The sequence below is a fragment of the Pagrus major genome, chromosome 20 (assembly GCF_040436345.1).
Source record: "Pagrus major chromosome 20, Pma_NU_1.0".
NCBI lineage: Eukaryota > Metazoa > Chordata > Actinopteri > Spariformes > Sparidae > Pagrus > Pagrus major.
In genome coordinates, this window is record NC_133234.1 from 12,284,618 (window position 1) to 12,305,515 (window position 20,898).

Consider the following 20,898-nt stretch of genomic DNA (forward strand, 5'->3'; position numbering starts at 1 on the left):
ATTACTTACACTTCAAGTTTCACACAAGACACAATCTGTTTGCCATTTTTAAAACATGTAAAGGCAACTTATTCCAATATCTGGCAACATAAAAACTAAAAGAAAAAAAAAATCCCACACTGATATAAAGTGAGAAACAATCTCATGCATGGTGGGTGGTGAATGTGTTCTGGATAAGCTGTTAAGAAATATTTTAAAAAGTCTAATTATATACAGCATGTATCGCAAAAAGGCTGAGAAATATGAACCAGATTGAGGCAGAATTAAGTGGACTGTAACACTGGTGTTCTCTTTTAACTTCTGGCCTAACGTCCATGAGAGTAAATCCCAGAACCAGTAAACAGTGAGTGCTCTTTCTAGGCCTGACCACACAGAGAATGGCAGGTCACAAAGGGGCACAGGGCTAATGTGGCAGTTCATGGGACACCCCAGTCCTCCTCCTCCTCCCCCCTGCTGTCACACACACATACTAATAAGCTCACATGACTCTGTGCCACACTGACACGATTCTGCGAGCGGCGGACGGTCAAAATGAAGGTTCAGCATCTCATTAGCACCATATTGAGAGAGACAGAGGGAGGGACGGGGCAGGGAGAGAGAAGGAGGGGGATTCTTCCAGCTGTTTTTCCCTCTAATAGCAGAGTGGAGACAAACTGAGAGGGGGACAGTCAGAGAAGAGCTGGTGAGTTAAAGAAGCAGAGGATGGGGTTAAAGTAGAGAACAGAAGAGAAAGAGGGAGAAGAGTTCACCCTGGTATGACTGTGAACTAGAACAACACAGCTGACGGGGGAGGAGAGCGAGCAAGGTGAGTTTCTTCCTCCCTCTTTGTTTGCCCTGCAGCCAATTAGCAGCGGAGTGATTACCATGCAAATGTTCTGGTTTGTTTATTATGTTTTGTTTTTTTTCTTTCTATTTGCTTTGCATGCTTTGTCTCTGCGTCTCACGCCCACTTTCAGATCAACAATGTGTGTGTGTGTAACTTTAACTGCCAGGGGAAAATTGGGTCAGAGAGAGGGAGAGGAGCATGTGTTAGAGGAGGAGAGGCACACAGGGAGAGAGGGAGAGAGAGGGGGAGACGGACAGAAATGGAGAGAAATCCTCAGCGAGCCCTTGAACTACAGTAACAAGTGGTCACTTGAGTAATCACTGGTGATTCAGAGAGAAATGTAAGTGCTGGTTTCTCCCAGGCATGACTGCTCTGCTGCCACTTTTTTGCTTCTTTACTGGCTTATATATATATATACATATATATATATTTGATTTACTTATTTATTTTTGCATTACTATCCTTTGATATGAATGCGTCTGTGCGAGAGGATGGGTGTCATTACAAAACACTTCCTTTCCTCTGCATGTGCAAGATCATAATCAGACCCAGTAACCGTGCCATGTTGATTAAACAACATAAAACAGAGGGAAAGAAAAGTCCTCTATGAGCCTGACTCTCTGTCATGCTCAGTCTTGTGATGAGGTGTGGTTAGTCATTTTCACATTAGTCAGCCAGCAATGTGTCAACATGTTACCCAGACAGAAATAGGCCTTAACGTGACTGCCTCTTTTGCATGTTTGTGCATGCATCTCAAGTCTTTTTAGCCAATCTGCCCTCTAAAGCTTGGCTCTAAATGCTGTCCAAAAATGTCTCCTCATTCCTTTTAAATCCTGCATTCCAGTTCGTTTGCCAAATAAGAAATCTGCCCCTGTCGCTCTCCTGCGGTCGTGATCTCCGAGTCGAATTGCTGGCGGAGTCAGAGTGGAAGACAGTTGGTTTCTAATAGGCCTTGTATTAGTCAGAGCAAAGGGAAAGATGACCTTTCTCTTGCTGTTTATTTTGGGAAGGCAACAGGAAGAATGCCGGAGCAGCTGTTCTATTCCTGCTGGCAGATCCCACCCCTGTGAATTCCAGTCTGCCACTGCAACGACACTCCCCGTACTCACGCAGGGGGGGTTTGGATGTATCCAAGCACTGTACAGTGTAAATAACACCTCGTCAGGATCGTCCAAGTTGTTATGGCAATAAGCTGAGCAACACACACACGCTCCGCAAGGCTTCAGCCGCCAATTATCCCCTATCAGAGATGAATCCAGTACAAGAGGAGCTTGTGAGAGAGTCAGCCTGCTAACATCTGCAGTGTGTAGATGTCCAACCTGTTGCATGCTAATCAGAGTCACCTGTCTGCCAGTAAAAACAGCCTTTCCTCACAACCAGTCTAACAACTTGCTTGTGTAACAGCTATCTCTTGCTTTCTGAGACAGAAACGTTCCCAATAATGGCAAGTCTTCCAAAAGAGCCGCCCGAGGATTCCAAGAAACAGAGCTTCTGGATGGTGAGGATTGTATTTATGATCACACCAAAGGACGAACTACTTAATTCAAGCCAGTGCTCTTTTGTGTTTGTGAGTTAACAACTCAGGCCTGTTATTCTCACACATCATCACCATCTTTTCCTCCTCCCAGCCGGGGAATTATGTGCGCACAGTGCACCGGACTGATCAGTCCTTCCAGGCCTGCAACGACATCGTGGCCTGCTTCATGGAGAGGGCAAAGGTGGAGAAACAGTACGCCCAGCAGCTCAGCCAGTGGAGCAGCAAGTGGAAGTCCATAGTGGATTCTAGTAAGTATGAGAAGCTGTGTGACGACGGGGAGACTCGGTGGCCTAGAAACAGAAAACATGCAAACGCAGGACTTTTTGATTTTCATGTCGGCTCTCATCAAGTTGCAATTACAGCTTGATTGTTATTAAACCGCCACATCTGTGCTTGTTTGAAACTTTCCAAAACACACTTGGAGGTAATTATTTCTCTATTGGTTCCATGACTCACGCTGTGTTTTTGTTTCCTCCATCCCCAGGGCCACTTTACGGCTCCCTCATGAGGGCGTGGCAGTGTTTCTTCACCTCCACGGAGCGCCTGTCCGCCCTCCACTCCTCCATCTCCCAGTCACTCGTCGCAGAGGAAGGGGACCGGGTGAAGACCTGGCAGAAGGAGACCTTTCCGAAGAAAATCTTCTGCGGGTTCAGAGAGAGCTATGACAACAACACAAGTTTCTCACGTGCGCAGAAACCCTGGTCCAAAAAGCTGGTGAAGGTCAGAGCACACTTGTCAATTAGATTGTGTGTGTGTGTGTGTGTGTGTGTGTGTGTGTGTGTGTGTACGTATGTGTGTGTGTACATACTGGTAATAGACCATATTCACACGGCGGCCATTTTCCTGTGACGTCACGCTCAGGGTGGGTAACTCAAATGCTGTACAAACCTACGAAATCTTACAAATTGTTATCACTGCACCACTTCCTGATTGAGCAGCAATTGAAAATACAATGGACAGTGAAAATGAATGTAGATGCAGATCTATTGTGAAGCGGTGAAATGATAATGGTTTGTCAGATTTCCCATGTTTGGAACCTGAAACACAGCAGTACAACCTCTGAGCCACCCACCCTGAGCATGACGTCAAAGCAAAATGGCCGCAACACATGGTGACAAATAAGAGAGGAGGTTTGCCTCTCAGGTGTTCAGCCCGTCTTGGGAAACATTTTGTTAACAGACGTATGAACCCAATGTTACGCTTGCACTCTATATGTTACTCCCTACTGTAGCATTTTTCTACTATTTAAAGCACTACATGAATGAAATTGAATAGAAATGAATGTGAAATTTTAAAAAGCATATTTCGTCCCAACCCCTTGTCTCGCATGGTTTATATATTTTGTGTTTCAGTTAGTCAGAGCAATGTGGTGCAAAAGGTACAAAAGAAAGTCATGCTGAAAGTCAGGAAAACAGAGATGTTAATGTGTGACCTTTAGTGGTGCTGGTTGGTATAGTTTTTTTTTAAAACTTTGTACAGAGCCAGGCTCAACTCAGTCAACCCCTCCCCAGCCATAGCCCTTTATTTACCATACAAATGAGAGTGGTATCAATCCTCTCATCTAACTCTCAGAAATGATTTCTTTAACTAAATAAAATGTATGTGTGTGAATGTGTCTTCAACAGCTGGAGAAAGCCCGAGTTGCTTATCACAAGTCCTGTCAGAGGGAGCAAGCAGCCCTCGATAAAGAGAAACAAGTGAACGAAAACACTGAGATGAGTCCAGAGAAGAAGCAGAAATTCACAGATGCCAAAGAGAGGGCCACAGAGGAGAAAGAGAAGGTGAGGAGGGATGTTGACACACTGCACCACTTGACTCTCAACTGAATAAGTGATTCATTCGCAGCACATTTAAAATTCCTCCTTCATGACATACCAAAGAGTTAAACATGTTGCATTCCTATAAAGATTTGTTGGCCTGCTGCATGTGGACTTATCAGCTCTAAACACAAGCTCCAGGCTTTAATCTCTTCTCCAAGTGTTTCCCTTGTATGGAGATGTGTTATTGTTACTCTGCTCAGTGTTTATGGAGCCCAGCATGGGAACAGTCAAGAGCGCCCGATGATTTATACATTTGAGATCGTCCTCCATTAAAGAAACACATTAGATGTTCTCTCTGAGGGAGCCTATCCCAACTTTTCATCATAAAACCTGTCCTTGTGAGCTGCCTGCAGCACAGAGAGCACTACGAGAAAGTGCTGGAGGATGTGACGTCCTACACGCCTCGCTACATGGAGGAGATGGAGGCCATTTTTGAGAAGTCGCAGGAGGAGGAGAGGAAGAGGATCAGCTTCCTGAAACAGGCCTTCCTCTCCATCCACAGGCATCTTGACGTCACCAACAATGAGAGGTGAGCATCCATGGCTTGGTGTGAGTATAGTGTGTGTGACTCTTGGGTTAATGCAGAGCAAGCGCATTTATTGTGTCCTGTGTCCTTGTGTCAGTGTGAAGGCAGTGTACAGTGAGCTCCACCACACTCTGATGTCCATCTGTGATCAAGATGATCTCAAATGGTGGAAGAACAACCACGGTCCTGGCATGCCCACCGACTGGCCAAAGATTGAGGTTTGTTGCAACAACCCAGCTGCTTTAATCTGCGTTCAAATAACACGCGTACAGTACACAACAGTTCATACGCTTAAGTCCATTTTTGCGTGCAGGTGATATCTTCCCGGTGATTTTTGTGAATAACGGATGCATCCAAATACCACACATTAAAATGCCAGGTGATGTAGTATAAAGAGCGAGTAAGTCAAACTAGGGCAGAGGCTGGGGTTGATGAAGGGGTCAAACAAATACAGGCCTTTCACTCAGGAGACCAATGACTGAAGCTCCTCTCTCCCACAGAAAACACTGCTCCTGAAACGCCTCGTCAGTAGTCCCGCCTTTAATTCGATTACTTCATGACATCACACTACGTCACCATGTCACACATTTGCAGCATTTATGCCTCACAGCGAGTTTGGCAAATAAGAATTAATTCCCCACAGCTGCTCTGTTGTTGTAAGGGGTGCTGGCTCAGGCGTGTGTGAGCTGACCAATCAGAGGAGACTGGGTATTCAGGAGGGGGCTTAAAGAGACGGGAGCTAAAACAAAGCGTTTCAGACAGAGGGGGAAAGTGCTGCAGCACTGGACAGTATGAGAAAACTGATAATAACATTATAAACCTGAAAATGAGCATAATATGATCTTAAACATTGTTTCAAACCGTATAAATAAGAATTTTTCCATCAGAAGTGAACATTTTGGAGATGTAAGAAGTGTTTTTGCATGAGTTAAGTTGTATGAATATTTGCACATTCTTGTTATACATTTATTGTAGCTGTTTTCCTTGATTGAAATGTTGAATTTCAAAACCCAAACTTTTATCTCTCACATCAGGAATGGGTCCCGCCAGTGAAAAAGCTAAACAGAAAGAAGAGAGACCAGAAAAGAAAAGGGAGCCAACCGTAAGTTATCCACTGTAGCGATTTCAGTGTATTTTGACTCATTTAAATGAACAATGTACATTTTATTCCAAGTCATTTGTGTGTTTTTTGACTGTTTAAAAGTCCATTTTCTTCTCCTGTTAGTGTGATGATCGGGGGTGTGAAGGTGCGAGCTCTGTACGACTATGTGGGAGAGGAGGGTGATGAGCTGTCCTTTAAAGCAGGTGACACATTAAGTGTGATGTGACGTCACTCAGACGCTTTTAGACAGTGTTGTTATTCTCAGTGTTAATGCTTCAATAGGCAAGACTTTTATACAAAATTACAATCACTGTAGCAGTGTAAATCTGAATAGGAAGACAGACATGCATCCCATCTGTCTGAAATGATGACAGACAGGTCTGTAAATATAAGTGTGCAGTTTACATTACATGATTTCTGGGTATTGAAGTTCAAAATCTAATGGCTTTTTTCACCTCCTCATCGAGACTGGTCCCAGAATCAATCACGTCTTCATTAAATACTTTGATGTAAACTAAAAATGATTATTCTGCATATCAAGAAACACATAATTTACTCTTTATTGAAACAAAACATTTTTGACACCATTATTTTGTCCCTTTTAATTCCAGGTGAAGTGTTCAAGAAGGTGGAGGAGGAGGACGACCAGGGTTGGTGTCGAGGAGTCCTGAGCGGAGGAAAGGAGGGCTTCTACCCAGCTAACTACGTTGAAGTTGTTGAAGCTGTCTAATATACTGTGTATTTCTCACAAGAAGTTAGAATTCAAATATTTTTGAAAATAACAATTATTATTATATGTTGTCACACTGATCTTGAGTTAATGCCAGATAAAATCTGTTCCCAGCCATTTGTGAAATGTAAAATTGTTAAGGCCTTAATATTCTAACCCACGTGGTTTGAGTGCTTCTGCAGTATGAATTAACTTATCAAAGACTAGAATGTACTGTTTGTGCAGGAGCTATATGTGTGTATGTGTGAGTGTGTATGTGCGATGCACCCATGTGTGCACGTTAAGATGAAACAAAAGAGAACAAGAGAAGATATTTATTTACTGCCATCATGTCTGAGTCATTAGGTCGCTGTAATAAAGATAGCTGATAGTGATACATGAGGTTTACCCGGGCACAGGTTTACAATGATGTGTGCACACAAGGTTAATGTTTACTTAAAAAGTATTATATAGAAGCACGCAGAAGTTACTTTGACTGAGGGAATGGATTTTCAAAATAAAAGTGAAATTGTTTCGCCTCTTTCCTGTCTTCTTGACATTTTCAAATTTTCAGAGGATGACTCCCTCAGACTTTTCCTCTAGCGCCACCACAAGGCTGAGTTTTTTTTTTTTTTTGTGAAGTGTTTATTATTGGATTGCCATACAATTTGGTAAATATTTCTATGGTCCCCTGTGGATGAACCTTAATGAATCTGAAGTAAGTGCCTAAGTACAGTCTTGTTATCAACCAACACAAAAGACCAAAGAACAAATTATAAACTGAAACGTGTGTTTATGTTTAATCCCATGTGTGGATTTTTTTTCACATTTCTTAAAATGAATTTCAAATATGTAGATTGTATTCAATCGTTTTTTGTTTTTACTTAATTTTACGACAAATTCATTGCCCATGTAGGTACATTTAATTAGACAAATCAGATATAAGCGAAGTGAAATACTTGTTTCACTTGGCATATTATGCTCTTTAGTTTAGGTATTTACAGTTTTTCTTCTCTCACTTAAGTCCTCCTGTACACATAAGTCTTGTAGATTGGGATCAGCATTCTAAAACAAAGTATAGCCATTTGGATTTCCTTTGAAAGACTTCGAAAGACTTTACGCCCATTAATCATATTGACCTTTGACACTGTACCGCCCTGTCCCTATTCTTCCGCCCATTTAATTTACATTCATGAAATGCTTAACTAGAGTTAGGCAATATGCCATAAATATGTGACTACTACCCAACCGGGCTGCTTTGTGCTAACTATAGTGTCAGGGAAGACTCTTGAGGAAAGAAACCTGTTGGACAACATGTCTGAGAAAGACATAGTGAATGACAAGACGTCACAGTAGCAATAGCAGTTGAAACAATGAGACCTGGGAGGATTTCGTGTTTATGGTTGTAGTGTACGGTCAGCATTCAAAGGAACTCCACGTGTAAGTATGCCTTAGATATGCTTATTTTTAAAGGGTTTTATTCATTTTCAATCGCAGATACAATAGATTCATGTTCGTTTTGTTGTCTGGATTGAGTTTCTTTCATTGGAAGGCTTCTTAAAGGTGTGTCAGCATCTTAAAAAACAGAATGTCACATGTTCCCCTGAGATAATTAGAGTGTAATTACTTTGGTTTTGGGTGTAATCACATGTGTTGTCTTAAAGAGGTCGATGTTATAAAGTCCTCTCTCTCACAGGCAGATAGGCTCACGATGGAATTTGCTTGTGGGTTTGTTTATGTGCCGCCATCGGTGAGTCAGAAGGACGGCCAGCGATCCAGTGCCAATGTCGTCAAACGCTCAGGTGGGATTTCTTTTCAAACACCCACATGCAAGACATCCAAGAAGAAAATCAACACTTATAATACTTGTTTAAAAGACAGATGCCATATTATGGGGTTCACTTTGCTGTTTAGTTGTAGTTTTCTCAGTTCCACTGCCAGACAAAGATTTTTTCAGTCCTACCTCAGTGGAGTTTGACACCTGAAATAATATTTAAAATTTCAAACATCAGCAGGAAACATCAGATTTTTGAGTCAGATTCAAAAGGCGTCTTTGTTGACTCACCCGTCTGAGAAAATCCACCCAAAACACACAAAGCTTTAACTGTGCTGTTTCTGTCACTCACACCTCACCTGCTGTCAGGTCCATTCTCTGGAGGGAATCAAAGGGAACTCTGGGAAATGTAGGAAGTCATTATTTAAGAGAAAGATTAAGAAAGTGAATTCCAATTAATTACAGCACGACTGCTATAAATATCAAAGACTGATGATAAGCAACTGTAGAAGTATCCGCAGGTGAGTTTTTTCCTTTCTGGATGACTGGTTGGTTAAGTACCATTATGTGTTATGCAATCAGTGACACACACAACCTCTCCTGTCTATCTTGAAGGGAAATATTCCCTTCAGATACTTTGCTTTGCTCAGTAAAAGCCATCTGCAACCTGAGTCACATTTTCTTCGCAGCACAAAGGTCGTCGCTGCACCAGTTGTTTTGTCTGTGCTCACATTTCTCTTGCAAGCTCTCAAATTAACAGCCACTGTGTGTGTATATATTTTTTTATTTCTATAATTTTTAGCTCTTTTCCCTCCTGTGAACCGGGTCCGTCCTCGCATTCCTCCACCTCCTCCTCCAACAAATCCTGCAGAAGCCAAATTATCAAAGTCAATCTCACCTACCCCCAAGATTGTGGAACAGTTGGAAAAGAGCAAGGAGGTGAAGACAGTGGTGAAGCCTGCTATCTTCTATGAGAATGCAGAATTTCACAATAAAGCAGGGGCTGCTTCTCCAATCAGTCGGCCTGTAACTCCTCAGCAGACAACACCTCCTCGAAAAACAGGTACTGTGAATGTGTGGACATTAGTGTAAAAGTGTGACTGAACAAGTAAAGTTTCTGTGTGTTTATATTATCTTGAATAACTTGGGAGGCAATTGATATCTTAAAGGAGTAATTCACCCCAAAATTCAATGTTATCCTCTTAGTCACATTCAACAGATGCAGATTGCCAAATGCTACCTATAAAAAACATTTAGGGGGGAGTGTGCCCAGAGGGGGAAAAAAGAAAAGATTCTGAAGGGTTCAGCCAGTATACAATTTTTTTTTCTAATTACCTTGAGTGTAATCATGTGGATAGTTCTTGTTCATTTGTCCGAAGATTGAGATGCAGATAATCTCAAAATCTGAACATATTAAATCAAAAATATTAGCACTGGTAAACTACAAGAAGTTAGGGAGGTAACATTTCCACCTTTACTCTGGATATTGTTTCTCATACTGTAATTCAGCTAACAGTGCTCCCTTCTTTTTTTTTAATTGAAAACTGTAAGCTAACATGAGGCTGGGGATTGTTATGGCACTAAAACCAGATGTACTGTGACTGAATGAATGTGACTGTTTGCAAAAACACAGAATTTTAATAAATAAATAGACAAAGAAATTGGGTTACACCGTGGTTTTCAAACTTTGTGCCCAAGGCTGACCAACGGGCAAGCCAAAATCTCAAGAAGCACCAGTATTCATATCCGTACAAAATAACCTCTGTAACAAATGTTATCTAATCACTCTGTACACATTTATGTTTGTTTCCCTGGAAGGTTTGAAAAGGATTTTTTGTATTAGCAAGTGAAGTGTACACAGAAGTGATATAGTAAATTTAAAGTCCAAAGTGCACTTCTATATCAGTTTGAGTCCAGGAAATGCCCCATCCTTTACATTCTTTGAAGCTCAATAAATGTGTTTGTAATGCTGAACAATCATAAGACTTTTATCAATGTTCTTAAGCAGTCGATAAATAAAAAAATGTTTTACAAGTGGTTATAAATGTGTAAATAATATAACATTACAAGTGTTATTGATGCTACTATTAACACTTATATAACACATGATATTGTTAATAAGTGACTTATGAAGACATATAAGGGCCTTATTATCTATTAACTAATAGTTCTGCTTATTACAAGGACTTACAAGGTATTTAATGTGGTTCTATCAGATGATTGCTGATAACTCATAGTGATCCAATATTTAATTCATGCATGTTTTTTTCATAATTTGGGAGACATAGCTCTCTCAGCCTATAGTTTGGTTGAACTGCAGGAGGAAAATCACTGTGTGTTTGGTCGTCCGCTGTTCTTCTAAAGGTGTTTCATTGATCTGCAGCCTTCGAGATGAAGCTATGAAACATTTAATTGTTTGGGTGAATCAATCATTTGACACACTGCTCCTCTCTGCTTTCCCCAGCTCTTCTTCCACCACACATGAGACCTGCAGCCAACGGTCAGACATTTACCTATGACCTCCCTAAAGATGAGCCTGATTTAAACACTCAACCTGGGGACCCAAACTACTCGTACACCGCACCGGAGGGCACGGGGGTCCAGGTGAAGCTGCCTGCTGATAATAGTGGTGTGACGGCCCAGACAATAGGTAAACGGATGACAGTTTTTTCTGTTTTTTGGCCATGATATGCTGCATTTTTTTTTCTTTTATTAGATCATCCCAGTTAATTCTGTTCTGCTCTCAAACCTCAGCTCCACCTCTTCCTCCAAGACCTTCCTTCATGAAGTCAATGCCAGATTACTTGATTCTGTTACCCTCATCCCCACCATCTCCTTCATCTCAGAAATCAAATTCAGACCCGTCACAAGTACCATCACCTACTGGTAAACGTAACTCTAACAATCTCTGTTGCGCTTTCAAAAGAATAAACACTCTTTAATCCACTGCTCTTGTTGTTCCCGGCCCAGGATCAGCAGATAAGGGGCTTTTGCCGGGGAATCCTAATGTGGTCCTTGTCAGTTTAGGAAAATTACTCTCAGAGGAAAGAGGTCAGTAAACTTTTATCATCACCATAAAACCTTCACTATCGGCCGTCTGGTTTTATCTTCCGTCTTATTAGCTCTTAATGACGCTTACATTTGCATGTTTCCAGTGCAGACCATACAAGGAGAACCCACCTCCTGCTTCCAGTGTGGCGCTGTGCTGGACTCCTCCTATGACAATGAGGTAATTACACACTGTTATTTAATCTGAGCTTTATTCTGAAATGGATAAGTAGTAACACGATTAGGAATCATTGATTTCAAATGTGAATAATAGCTGTAACTCTCCTTGTAATCACTACTGGGAAACACAGAGCATGACAAACTCTTATAGGCAGTCAAGCATAAGCATTATTGATCGGAGCATAATGAAAGAATGGATAACTGTGATTGGCTGGTCTCTCCTCCTGCAGGTGAAAGTGTGTTACTTCTGTCAGTCCTTGGAGTCGACCAGCTCTCCCAGTACACCACAGTGTCCCCTATCTGGCTACCAGGATGGCCTCTTTGTGCTGCCTCCTGATGAAAAACCCCCATGTGTTGCTGACTCTCTGCTGCTCTTCTGCATCGACATCTCAGGCTCCATGAGCATGACCTCCCAGGTGAAAACCACAAGACTGACGCCGATCTGTTTACTATTTGTGACCGTTCACAAATCTGAGCTGCAGTGTTTCAAATGTTCAATCTCTGTTGTTTCAAGGTGTCAGAGGGAGAGCATGTTGTCCACAGATCACGTCTACAAGTGAGTTTTTCTAATTTTTTTCAAGTGTGCTTTTAACTTAAAGGAAAAGTTCACCCAAAAATGAAAATTCAGTCATTATCTACTCACTCCCATGTCGATGGAAAGTCAGGTGAAGTTTAGTTCTCCAACTAATGTTATCATCTGACTTGAAAACCCACACCTACAAAATAAAAGATTTGATCTTTGTGTTACATGTACAAAAAGGAGTATCATAACAATAGCAGCTATTTAAAGATGCCGTCAAGATGCTTTTGGTGATAAAAAAAATCATTGTATTCAAAATAGTTTGTCAAGGAAGCCGTGTTACAGTGCGTTCAGAGACTGAGTGAGCAGCAACCTGATGTACAAGTGGGACTTATCACCTTCAACCATCAGGTAAACACCCGATCACCAGAAGCTTGATCTAAGAATAACTGTCCTGTGTGTATATTTGACATTTTGTAGTTTTTTGATTCTGTCCTTTAATTTTGTGTCTGACTCATATTCTTTTTGTTTTGAATTTTCTCATAGAAATGTGAGTGCAGAATGCAAGTTATCACTGTTGCTTTTTTTCATCCTGTAATGTTTGTTTTGCCAGGTGACAATGCATGGACATGACAATTTCCCGTCACGTTTCCTGTGCGGTGCTGAGTTGTCCGACGTCAACTATCTGAAAGAGGCTGCGGCCAGTTTCCCCAGTCCACCTCCGCTGTCACAGACCAAGGACTACTTACAGAGACAAGTTCAAGGGTCAGTGAAAAAGCAGTGATTGATGAAAAATTAATCTTTTTTTGTCTTTCAGGAAATGATAGTAACATTACTTTTTCCTCTTGTTGAAAGATTATCTGAATCTGGGACCACTGCTCTTGGTCCAGCTGCTCTCCTGGCAATTGCAACAGCCTCCAGACAGCCAGGCTCCAAGGTAGGTTAGGTCTTATACAGGCAGTTTTATTTAGAAGACCATACCTGTGTATTTATGTGTTTATGTTTCAGCCCACTTACAGTTCACATACACTGCATTACACACATGGCATGTAGAAAAATCCACTGTGCTGCATATTTGCATAAATTCAGCACAACATGAATGTGTTTATGACAGACGTGTTGATCCATAAACAAATAATGTCAACTGAAAAGGAAACAGGAATCCCACACAGTGATGGTCGCTTGTACTATTTGAATATGAAGTTGTTTGTTGACCTTAGTCAGCATTTCTGGCTACTGCTCTGTTAACACAGGGACATTTTATGTTTCCTGCATCTGTCTGTATTAATTTCAACATTTTTGGGGCGGTCAGAGTCTGCGCTTTTTACTGGATGAGCCATGGACGTGGGTAGCACGGGTGCTGAGGAGGCTGCAGCACCCCCTCAAACAAGGAGCATGAGAATATAAACAGGAGCGTCCACATGACATAAACACTTTCTTTGATCATGAAACCTAATGTTACTCTACAATTCTGTGGTTTGCACAGCAGCATGGACTCTCTGTTAACAGTGACAAACAAGCAGATCTAGATACACGCTCGTCTCCTCTATTCAAACATCTGTATCCTCACTGCGCTGCATTGTTGTAAAATATGAGGCTGTTTATCCCTGGTATTAACATGCGTGTCTGGTGATTGGATTACCAGTGGAGAGCTCTAAGTAAGTCAGTTCACATGTGGCATAATGTGTGTTTCAACATCCATCTCAAGTGATCATTTGTGATCTCAAATAGATAAAAAACATCACTGGCACAAAAGGACATGATGTTTTCTACACAAATAAAGAAATAACTTAATGTATAACATTAGCCGAATTAACAAGAAGGTCCAAATAATTCAGAATTTGTGATAGACAGCATTTCATAAAGTTAATAAAGCTACTCCTAACTCAAAAATTCACACAATTGAGCGATTTTATAAGGGAGTCTGGGGAATTTCTGTTGTTGACTGTAGTTGACGGCTGCTTTGATGTGTAGTATGTTGGTGTTCAAGTCTCTCTCAGCTGTACTGCAAAACATTCTCAAATGGTAGTTAATAACAATTACATAAGTTGTCCCGTCCATTCAAATTAAATTGACCTCTCAGTGTCTCAACGTCCCTGGGATGAGCTCTGATGTAATGATTATAGGATTTGTAATAAATGGTCATCAGAAATGCCAAAACAAACTTCAATCAATCACATCACATATGTCAATTTTTCTATTTTTCTAAAATCAATACATTCCTGATCTGCTATCCCTGCTGATCTCGAAGGTGATTATCTGTACAGATGGGAAGGCCAACACAGAGTTGGGGAACCTGGAGGAGGAGGACATTGATGCTCGCACCCTCCTCTCATCCACCATCTTCTACCAGGAGCTGGGAGAGTATGCAGCCAATCAGGGGTTCGTCCACATCACCTCGTCGATGTCAAGAATGAAACGAGCATTAAATTATTGTATCACTGAATAGAAAATTAACATACATTTACATAGCTGAAGCACTTTGGCTCCACTTACATTAGTAACTGTGAGATTAGTGCTAATATTAGTGCTAATAAGGGGTCATAAAGGTGTGGGTTGTGTGCTGTGCTGTAATGAAATTCATACTGAAATGTGCTTCTTTCATTAGTGTGACGGTGTCTGTGCTGTCAATAGAGGGAACAGACTGCAGGCTGGATGAGCTGGGAAGACTCGCTGATCGCACTGGGGGGAAAGTGAGACACGATTTGAAATTGTTTCAGCGACTGTCAGATTTGTACTCTGAGTGCCAGTAATTGTATTATCTCTACTCAGTTCTTGTTGTCTGTGTCTCCTAGGTGGTAATAGCAAGTCCCAAAAGGTTGCACCCAGAGTTTGAACAGATCATTGAGAACAGGACCATCGCTACACATTGTACTGTCACAGTACTGCTGCCCAAATCACTGTGAGAGCTGTGCTTTGTATAACCTTACATATTTCTAAATTGTTCTCATCTAGTTGGCCCACATTGACTTATGTTTGGTCATTTGGTTCAGGGGTATGAGAGGAGAGAGGGAGGCAGGACACAAAGTGATCAGAGAGGTGGGGAACGTGGACCCAAACACAGAGATCACCTTCCAGTTTGGAGCCAATGATCAGGACGCAGGAGGTGAGGGAAACTGAAATGCCACCATTGACAGACTGACTGTGTAATTAACATGTGTGGCTGGACTCTCCCTCGACATCAGCTCCACTGAGGAACCATCTGAAGGCTAACCAAAAGAAACACTAGCTTTCCCAGAAATCTGTTTTACCCTGCCAGTTTCATTTGTATTGTACTGCAACAAGTACTGCTGCCTGAATACCACAGTTGGTGCTGCGATGTGTGCTGCCAGGTGTTGCTGAACATTGCAAAATGATGATTTATGTTGCCAACAAACAAGAAAACTTGAAGTCTCAATCTGAGATTGATTGGAGTCATAACAACAAGAGCAAACGTTCTCTCTGGATTGAAGAAAATGCAAAAATAGGTCAAGTAAGAAAGTTGCAGTGCAACAACAGAAGTCCTGATGAAACCTGGTAGATATTGCCTGCTGAACATCAGCATGTTAGCATCATTGTTGTGTGCATAATAGCATTTGGCTAAAAGTGCCACTCTGTCTAAGTACAGCCCATCGATGTTTGGTACAGCCTCACAGAGATGCAAGCATTACGTTTGACTCTTACTCATAATTCAGTACATACGAACACAGTTTAGCTTTTACACTGGGCTATGGCATATGGACTTAAAGGATAAGTTCACCCAAATATGAAAACTCAGTGACCTTCGATACACCCCTTTGCCGATGGAAATTGGGTTGACGTTTTGTAGTCCACAAAACATTTCTGGAGCTTCACAGAAAAACAGTGTTGCTGCACTCTCCTAAACAACTGAAGTAGATGGGAGCTTGTTTTAAAACATTTTTTTAAAGAAAAGAAAAGAAAAAAACACAAGGTTACTCTATACTGCTAGTCTGGGGTAATCCAAGTCCCCGGACGACCTGAGATCTCAAACTGATTTGAAAAAACGTTATCTACACCGTTGACACATGGTCGAGCTCAAGATACACTTCAGATGGGGTGCGCGCTAATGCTTTTAGTTTAGCAGCTAAAGTGAAGATTTCAGCTTTAAAATGGGTGTAAATAATGGCTTTTCAAATCAATTTGGGATCTCAGGGCTTCTGCAGACTTGGATTATGCCAGACAAGCTGTATGTAGACATTTTATATTTTTCAGTTTTGCTCTGAAACTCCAGAAATGTTTTGTGGACTACGAACCTGACTGCATTTTCAGTTTCGGGTGAACTTATCCTTTAACTGACAAATGAATTCGGCAGCAGTTCAACCTGAACTTCAGATCACTGAGCATTTGTCTGAGTGGAGCAGCCTCCATACTAAATGGAGTGCATTAGGCCAGTCCGACGAGACATACAGGCCACAGCGTTGTTTGAATCACTCGACCAATTCAGCACTTATGCTGAATTTTATTTGTCCATCTAAATCCATAAAACATATTTAGTTGGTCAAAAAGCATCATATTCTTTCTCTGTGCTTCATAAACACTCATCGATTATCTTTGTGTTTGTGTTGCTTCCTCTCAGTGTTAGTGCCGACCTCTGGCAGTCGTGTGTCCATCCAGCTGCAGGTCAGGTACAGGCCGAGGAACGGACAGACAATGCTCAGAGTGATCACTGCAGATCGAGATGTTACTGATGACAGGTGATAGAGATGTTTATATAATCAAAGTGTTTTGAGATTGCCTTACTCACACATACACACACACCAATGCTGTGCTGAGCTGTTTGCTTGCTTGTAAGCTTAAATAAGTCATTATCTTGTGACATCTTTAATCAACGAGGTGTTCTCACCCAGAGGACAGCAGATGATTAGACGTATTATTTTATACCAATCTTAGCGAACCTTTAGGCGAAGCAGGTGTTTTGAAGCTCCAAGGAGACCGGCTGTTGCCGAGATACCGGAGCCTTCGCATCATGTAGAAATGATTGCACCATGTAAATTGCATTTCTCATCCATTCTAACATTCAGTCACACAGTAAATGAACCTCTCATCTCAGTCTGTCTGCTTCATATACTGCATGAAGGTCGTGCAATTCATTGTCTGAGCAGCTCAAAGTGGCCCCTGTGTGCGTGCGTGTTTGCACAGCAGTACAATGGCGAGGCTGAAGCTGTAAATGTTGAGAAGCACTCTTATGATAAAAGTTTACCCCCCCCCCCCCTTCACAGCTCGGCAGCCCTGTCCTCTCTGTCTCTGGCCATCATTCAGCTCAACTCGTCACAGGCCAGCGCCGCTCTGGCTGTGAGGGGCCGCTTCCTCGACGCCAGGAGGGAAGGAGAGCTGCAGAGGAAGCTGATTGAGAGAGCAATGTGAGTTAACGTCTGACAGACGGTACTGTGTGGGCAACATGTATGCTGAAGTCTGACAAATGGATTTAATAAGGGGTGATTCTATTAAACTTTCAACGCTTGGAAAAAAGACAAAAGACAGGAACAATCAGGTCTAAGTCCATTAATTTTGAAGGTTATATTAAAAGGAGTTACAGAAACAGAAACTAGGAGAAAAACTCAAGCATATGCAAAAGTATAAAAGTGAGTTCAAGTAAAATGAAAATCAGATGAACTCTGGCATTTCAATGTTCAAGAAAATCTGATTAATCTGATGAACTGCTGATTCTCATTATGCTTTTAATACCATTATTATTTAATCTCAAACTAGTAAACATTTTTTTCTAATTCAATTTTTTATACGTAACCCCAAGGCTTGTTTTTCTTTTTCTTTTTATTATCATTTTGAGTTTCAGCTTGTTTTCGAGTTTTTTTTTCCCTCCTTGATTGTCAGATAAATGATAGTGGGTGTCTGAACGCACGCTCTTTATTCAATAGCTGCAGGGTATTTCTTAAACTGTTCTGTACAAAGTGAGTGTTTCTGTTTGCAGAGAGCATAATCGCAGTGTAGAGGACAAACAGACATACCAGGAATGGGTTAAAACCATGGAGCCAATATACAACAACATACATAACTTCACCAGGGTGAGTTTTTACAGTATTTTTATCAGCTTCGGTGCCTTACATTGGTTTGAAACGCCACAATTAATCTCCTTTTTTTTTTATTTCCAGAGAAAATCTGTTGTTTCAGACTCGCAGGTAATTCATGTCACTTCCAAAAAATTGTACTGCTTTGTGCTGGAATACTTTGTCTGTGTAGCTGATCACAGCCTTTCTTCTCCTCCCACCAGTCTCTAACAGATGCTGGTGCAGCGTTGCTCTACGCCATGAAGCACAGCAACAGGAAGTCCATCTCGCTGAAGGATAAACATAAACTGTAGCCAACTGTTCAGCCTCCAACCTTTACCTCATTGGAAGCAACTCAAGTCATGAATGACAAGGATAATTACTGCCGTTCGCCGATGATTTTTTGGCTAAAACACATACTTCACAATGTAAATAATGTATGACAGTCTATCAACATAACACATCTGCGTCATAAAGAAACTCATTTCTAAGAGCAAGACTTTAATTGATGTCTTTCACTGTTACATATCAAAACAGCTGCAGCAGTATACAGTGTACATGGGTGTATTTGACACAGTCCCTGTGGCTTTGTGTTTTTGTGCTGACCAAAACACACAAGAAAATCCTGACTCAGAAACACCATCATGCAGCTAACACCTAAATGCTTTTGTGTCAGCAAAACATATCTCACAACATACAGTATGTAAACCTCCATGACAACAGTTAATATAGTTCTGATTAAGATTGTGTCATCGTGTTTTCATGTTACTTGTTGTACCAAAATTGGTGATGAAGCAAAAGTTTCATGCATGATTTTACATACATTATAAACATACACTGTATCAGAAGATGCATCCATACAAACACACATAGGCTGTCATATGGATCATGTATTTCAAAAAGAATAATGTGAAAATACTGTCAGGAGGAAGAAGTGTCAATATCATAGGCGTAGATTCTACATGAAAGTAGCACAGGAATTGTTTTCATACATTGCATTATATACTATTATACTATGAACTGTCACCTGGCACCTGAATTATATGTTTTCCTTGACTTAAATTAAGATATTTCCATCGTAAATTAATACAGAAAATGTTGAAATTGGTGTATAAAAATTCACACCAGACCAGGGCAGGACCCTATGCCCTGAATCAATAGTATACAGCAGTGACTCCCAAAGTGTGGACCATGGGTACTGCAGGTGGGCCCCAAGAGGTCATTTACAATAAATAAATTAAAAGTTTTTGATTTTCTGTTTTGTAATTAGGTTTGAAACTACCATAAAATACTGCCAATTACATATTTACATTTAAAAAAGCAATCAGAACTGATTATCTTGCCCACATTCACATAAAATTATTCTGTTTAAGGAAAAAAAGAAAGAATTATTTCATCATAGTCTCGTGTGTTGATCAGAGTTGTGATTAAAGTTTTGGTGGACCCCAGAAGATTTTCAAATCGTGCCGCAAAATTCTTAAGTCTTGGATTGGCTGGTACATATATACAGTACGTGGTAATATATGTATAACTTTGTATAAGTTTTCTACTTTTTACTCTACTTTCAATACTTGAGTACATTCACATCAGATTACTTTTCATATGTGTGGCTTTCAAAGTAATATTTTAACATGATATCTTCACTTTTACCCAAGTATGACTTTCTGCTACTGATATTCAAAAGTTGCAAAGGTAGTGAGCGATGGAGTAAATGCAAAAGAAGAACGAACAAACAATAAGCAGGCCTGAGATTGAAGCCAAAGCATAAATAGACATGCGCTTCTCTGGGGCGGCACTCACAACACAAACATGTAACTCTGAGCAGATGTCTGTCGAGCATTTAAATGGACTGTTGTTCAGAGCTGGCAGGTTCCAAGACAGCAGAACATACACGAACCAGACTTCAACCAGGATACGCAGACTGATGCTGAGCAGGTAGAAGCCCACTGCGCCTCTGTCTCTGTGGAGATCAATGACCCCGCCCCTGGGGTCAGTGGGCGCAACCTGAGCCTCCCCCTGCAGCTCCACATCAGTCTTCACCTGCCGAGAGCTCCTCTTCTGGGCCAGGGAGCGGAAATGGGAGGTGAATAGCTCCATGAGCAGGACTGAGAGGATGACCAGCACGTAGATGAAGTTCCAGGCCACCATCATAGGTTTGTCGAAGTGTCTGTTGAAACAGGCTTTGATGCAGATGCTGTCCCTGGTGCTGTTGCAGGAGAAGTCGGCGTCCAGTTTGCTGAAGGGCAGCTCAGCCAGGAAGAGGATCACCAGGCGGATGCACAGAAAGCCAAACCACATGGAGCGGCACTTGTAGGTGGTGGTGGCATCTACCGCCGTCCGGAGGATGGGGATGAGGCCTGTTACTAAGGCTGCCATCGTGACTCCTGGCTCTTATTAGGATCTCAACAGTGGGGAAGTTGGAAAAAAAGTGATAAGTTTCAACTATTAGTTGCAACTTTTTCCTCAGGAACAGAGTATAAAATTGACAAAATATCAGACGCACGTTACCCAAAGGGTGAATATCTAAAAGGAAAAAGGTTGCACAAATTTCGGCTTTTACAAGTGCATGTCTAACCAACACAACTGATGCCATCTCTTTCACATATATATCAGTCTTTGATTTTTTAAGGAGGCAGGAAAGCATTAAGCATGGAAACCATTCATCTAGGCACTCATGTCACAGTAAACGTATGCAGCCCTTTATGTGCATATGAGACAGTTCTTCATGCATTTCAAGGTAAATGGGAGTGAAGTGTAGCAGATAAGTGAGCTTACCTTTAAGAATTGCAGCTCGCTAATGGAATACTGCCGCTCTCACTTTGTGTTCAGCCTTTTATGGGTGCAAGATATG

The 20,898-nt window shown here is 41.3% G+C and overlaps 3 protein-coding genes across 4 annotated transcripts; 2 read left to right on the plus strand and 1 right to left on the minus strand.

The window, feature by feature from the left end:
- The first annotated feature begins 713 nt into the window (after positions 1-713).
- On the plus strand, positions 714-7,061 carry LOC141016118 (protein kinase C and casein kinase substrate in neurons protein 1-like). Of its 2 annotated transcripts, XM_073490383.1 has the most exons (11): positions 714-805; positions 957-1,166; positions 2,254-2,324; positions 2,455-2,611; positions 2,848-3,083; positions 3,989-4,144; positions 4,537-4,712; positions 4,807-4,927; positions 5,744-5,811; positions 5,935-6,014; positions 6,423-7,061. In XM_073490383.1, the coding sequence occupies exons 3-11, from the start codon at positions 2,268-2,270 to the stop codon at positions 6,539-6,541; spliced, it is 1,170 nt and encodes a 389-aa protein (XP_073346484.1). In that variant the 5' UTR covers positions 714-805; positions 957-1,166; positions 2,254-2,267; the 3' UTR covers positions 6,542-7,061. The 2 variants fall into 2 exon arrangements, with proteins under 2 accessions (XP_073346484.1, XP_073346483.1); XM_073490382.1 differs by lacking the exon at positions 957-1,166.
- Positions 7,062-8,231: 1,170 nt separating this feature from the next.
- LOC141015960 (circularly permutated Ras protein 1-like) lies at positions 8,232-18,794 on the plus strand. The gene is made up of 19 exons (XM_073490187.1): positions 8,232-8,322; positions 10,759-10,944; positions 11,049-11,186; positions 11,271-11,345; positions 11,450-11,523; positions 11,753-11,938; positions 12,037-12,078; positions 12,364-12,453; positions 12,656-12,807; positions 12,898-12,979; positions 14,294-14,424; positions 14,651-14,735; positions 14,838-14,944; positions 15,036-15,148; positions 16,619-16,736; positions 17,262-17,402; positions 17,972-18,065; positions 18,153-18,179; positions 18,272-18,794. The coding sequence occupies exons 1-19, from the start codon at positions 8,232-8,234 to the stop codon at positions 18,359-18,361; spliced, it is 2,022 nt and encodes a 673-aa protein (XP_073346288.1). The 3' UTR covers positions 18,362-18,794.
- A 923-nt stretch (positions 18,795-19,717) lies between these two features.
- On the minus strand, positions 19,718-20,423 carry gjz1 (gap junction protein zeta 1). The gene has a single exon (XM_073490087.1). It carries the CDS (start codon positions 20,421-20,423, stop codon positions 19,725-19,727), a length of 699 nt encoding a protein of 232 aa, XP_073346188.1. The 3' UTR covers positions 19,718-19,724.
- Positions 20,424-20,898: the final 475 nt, after the last annotated feature.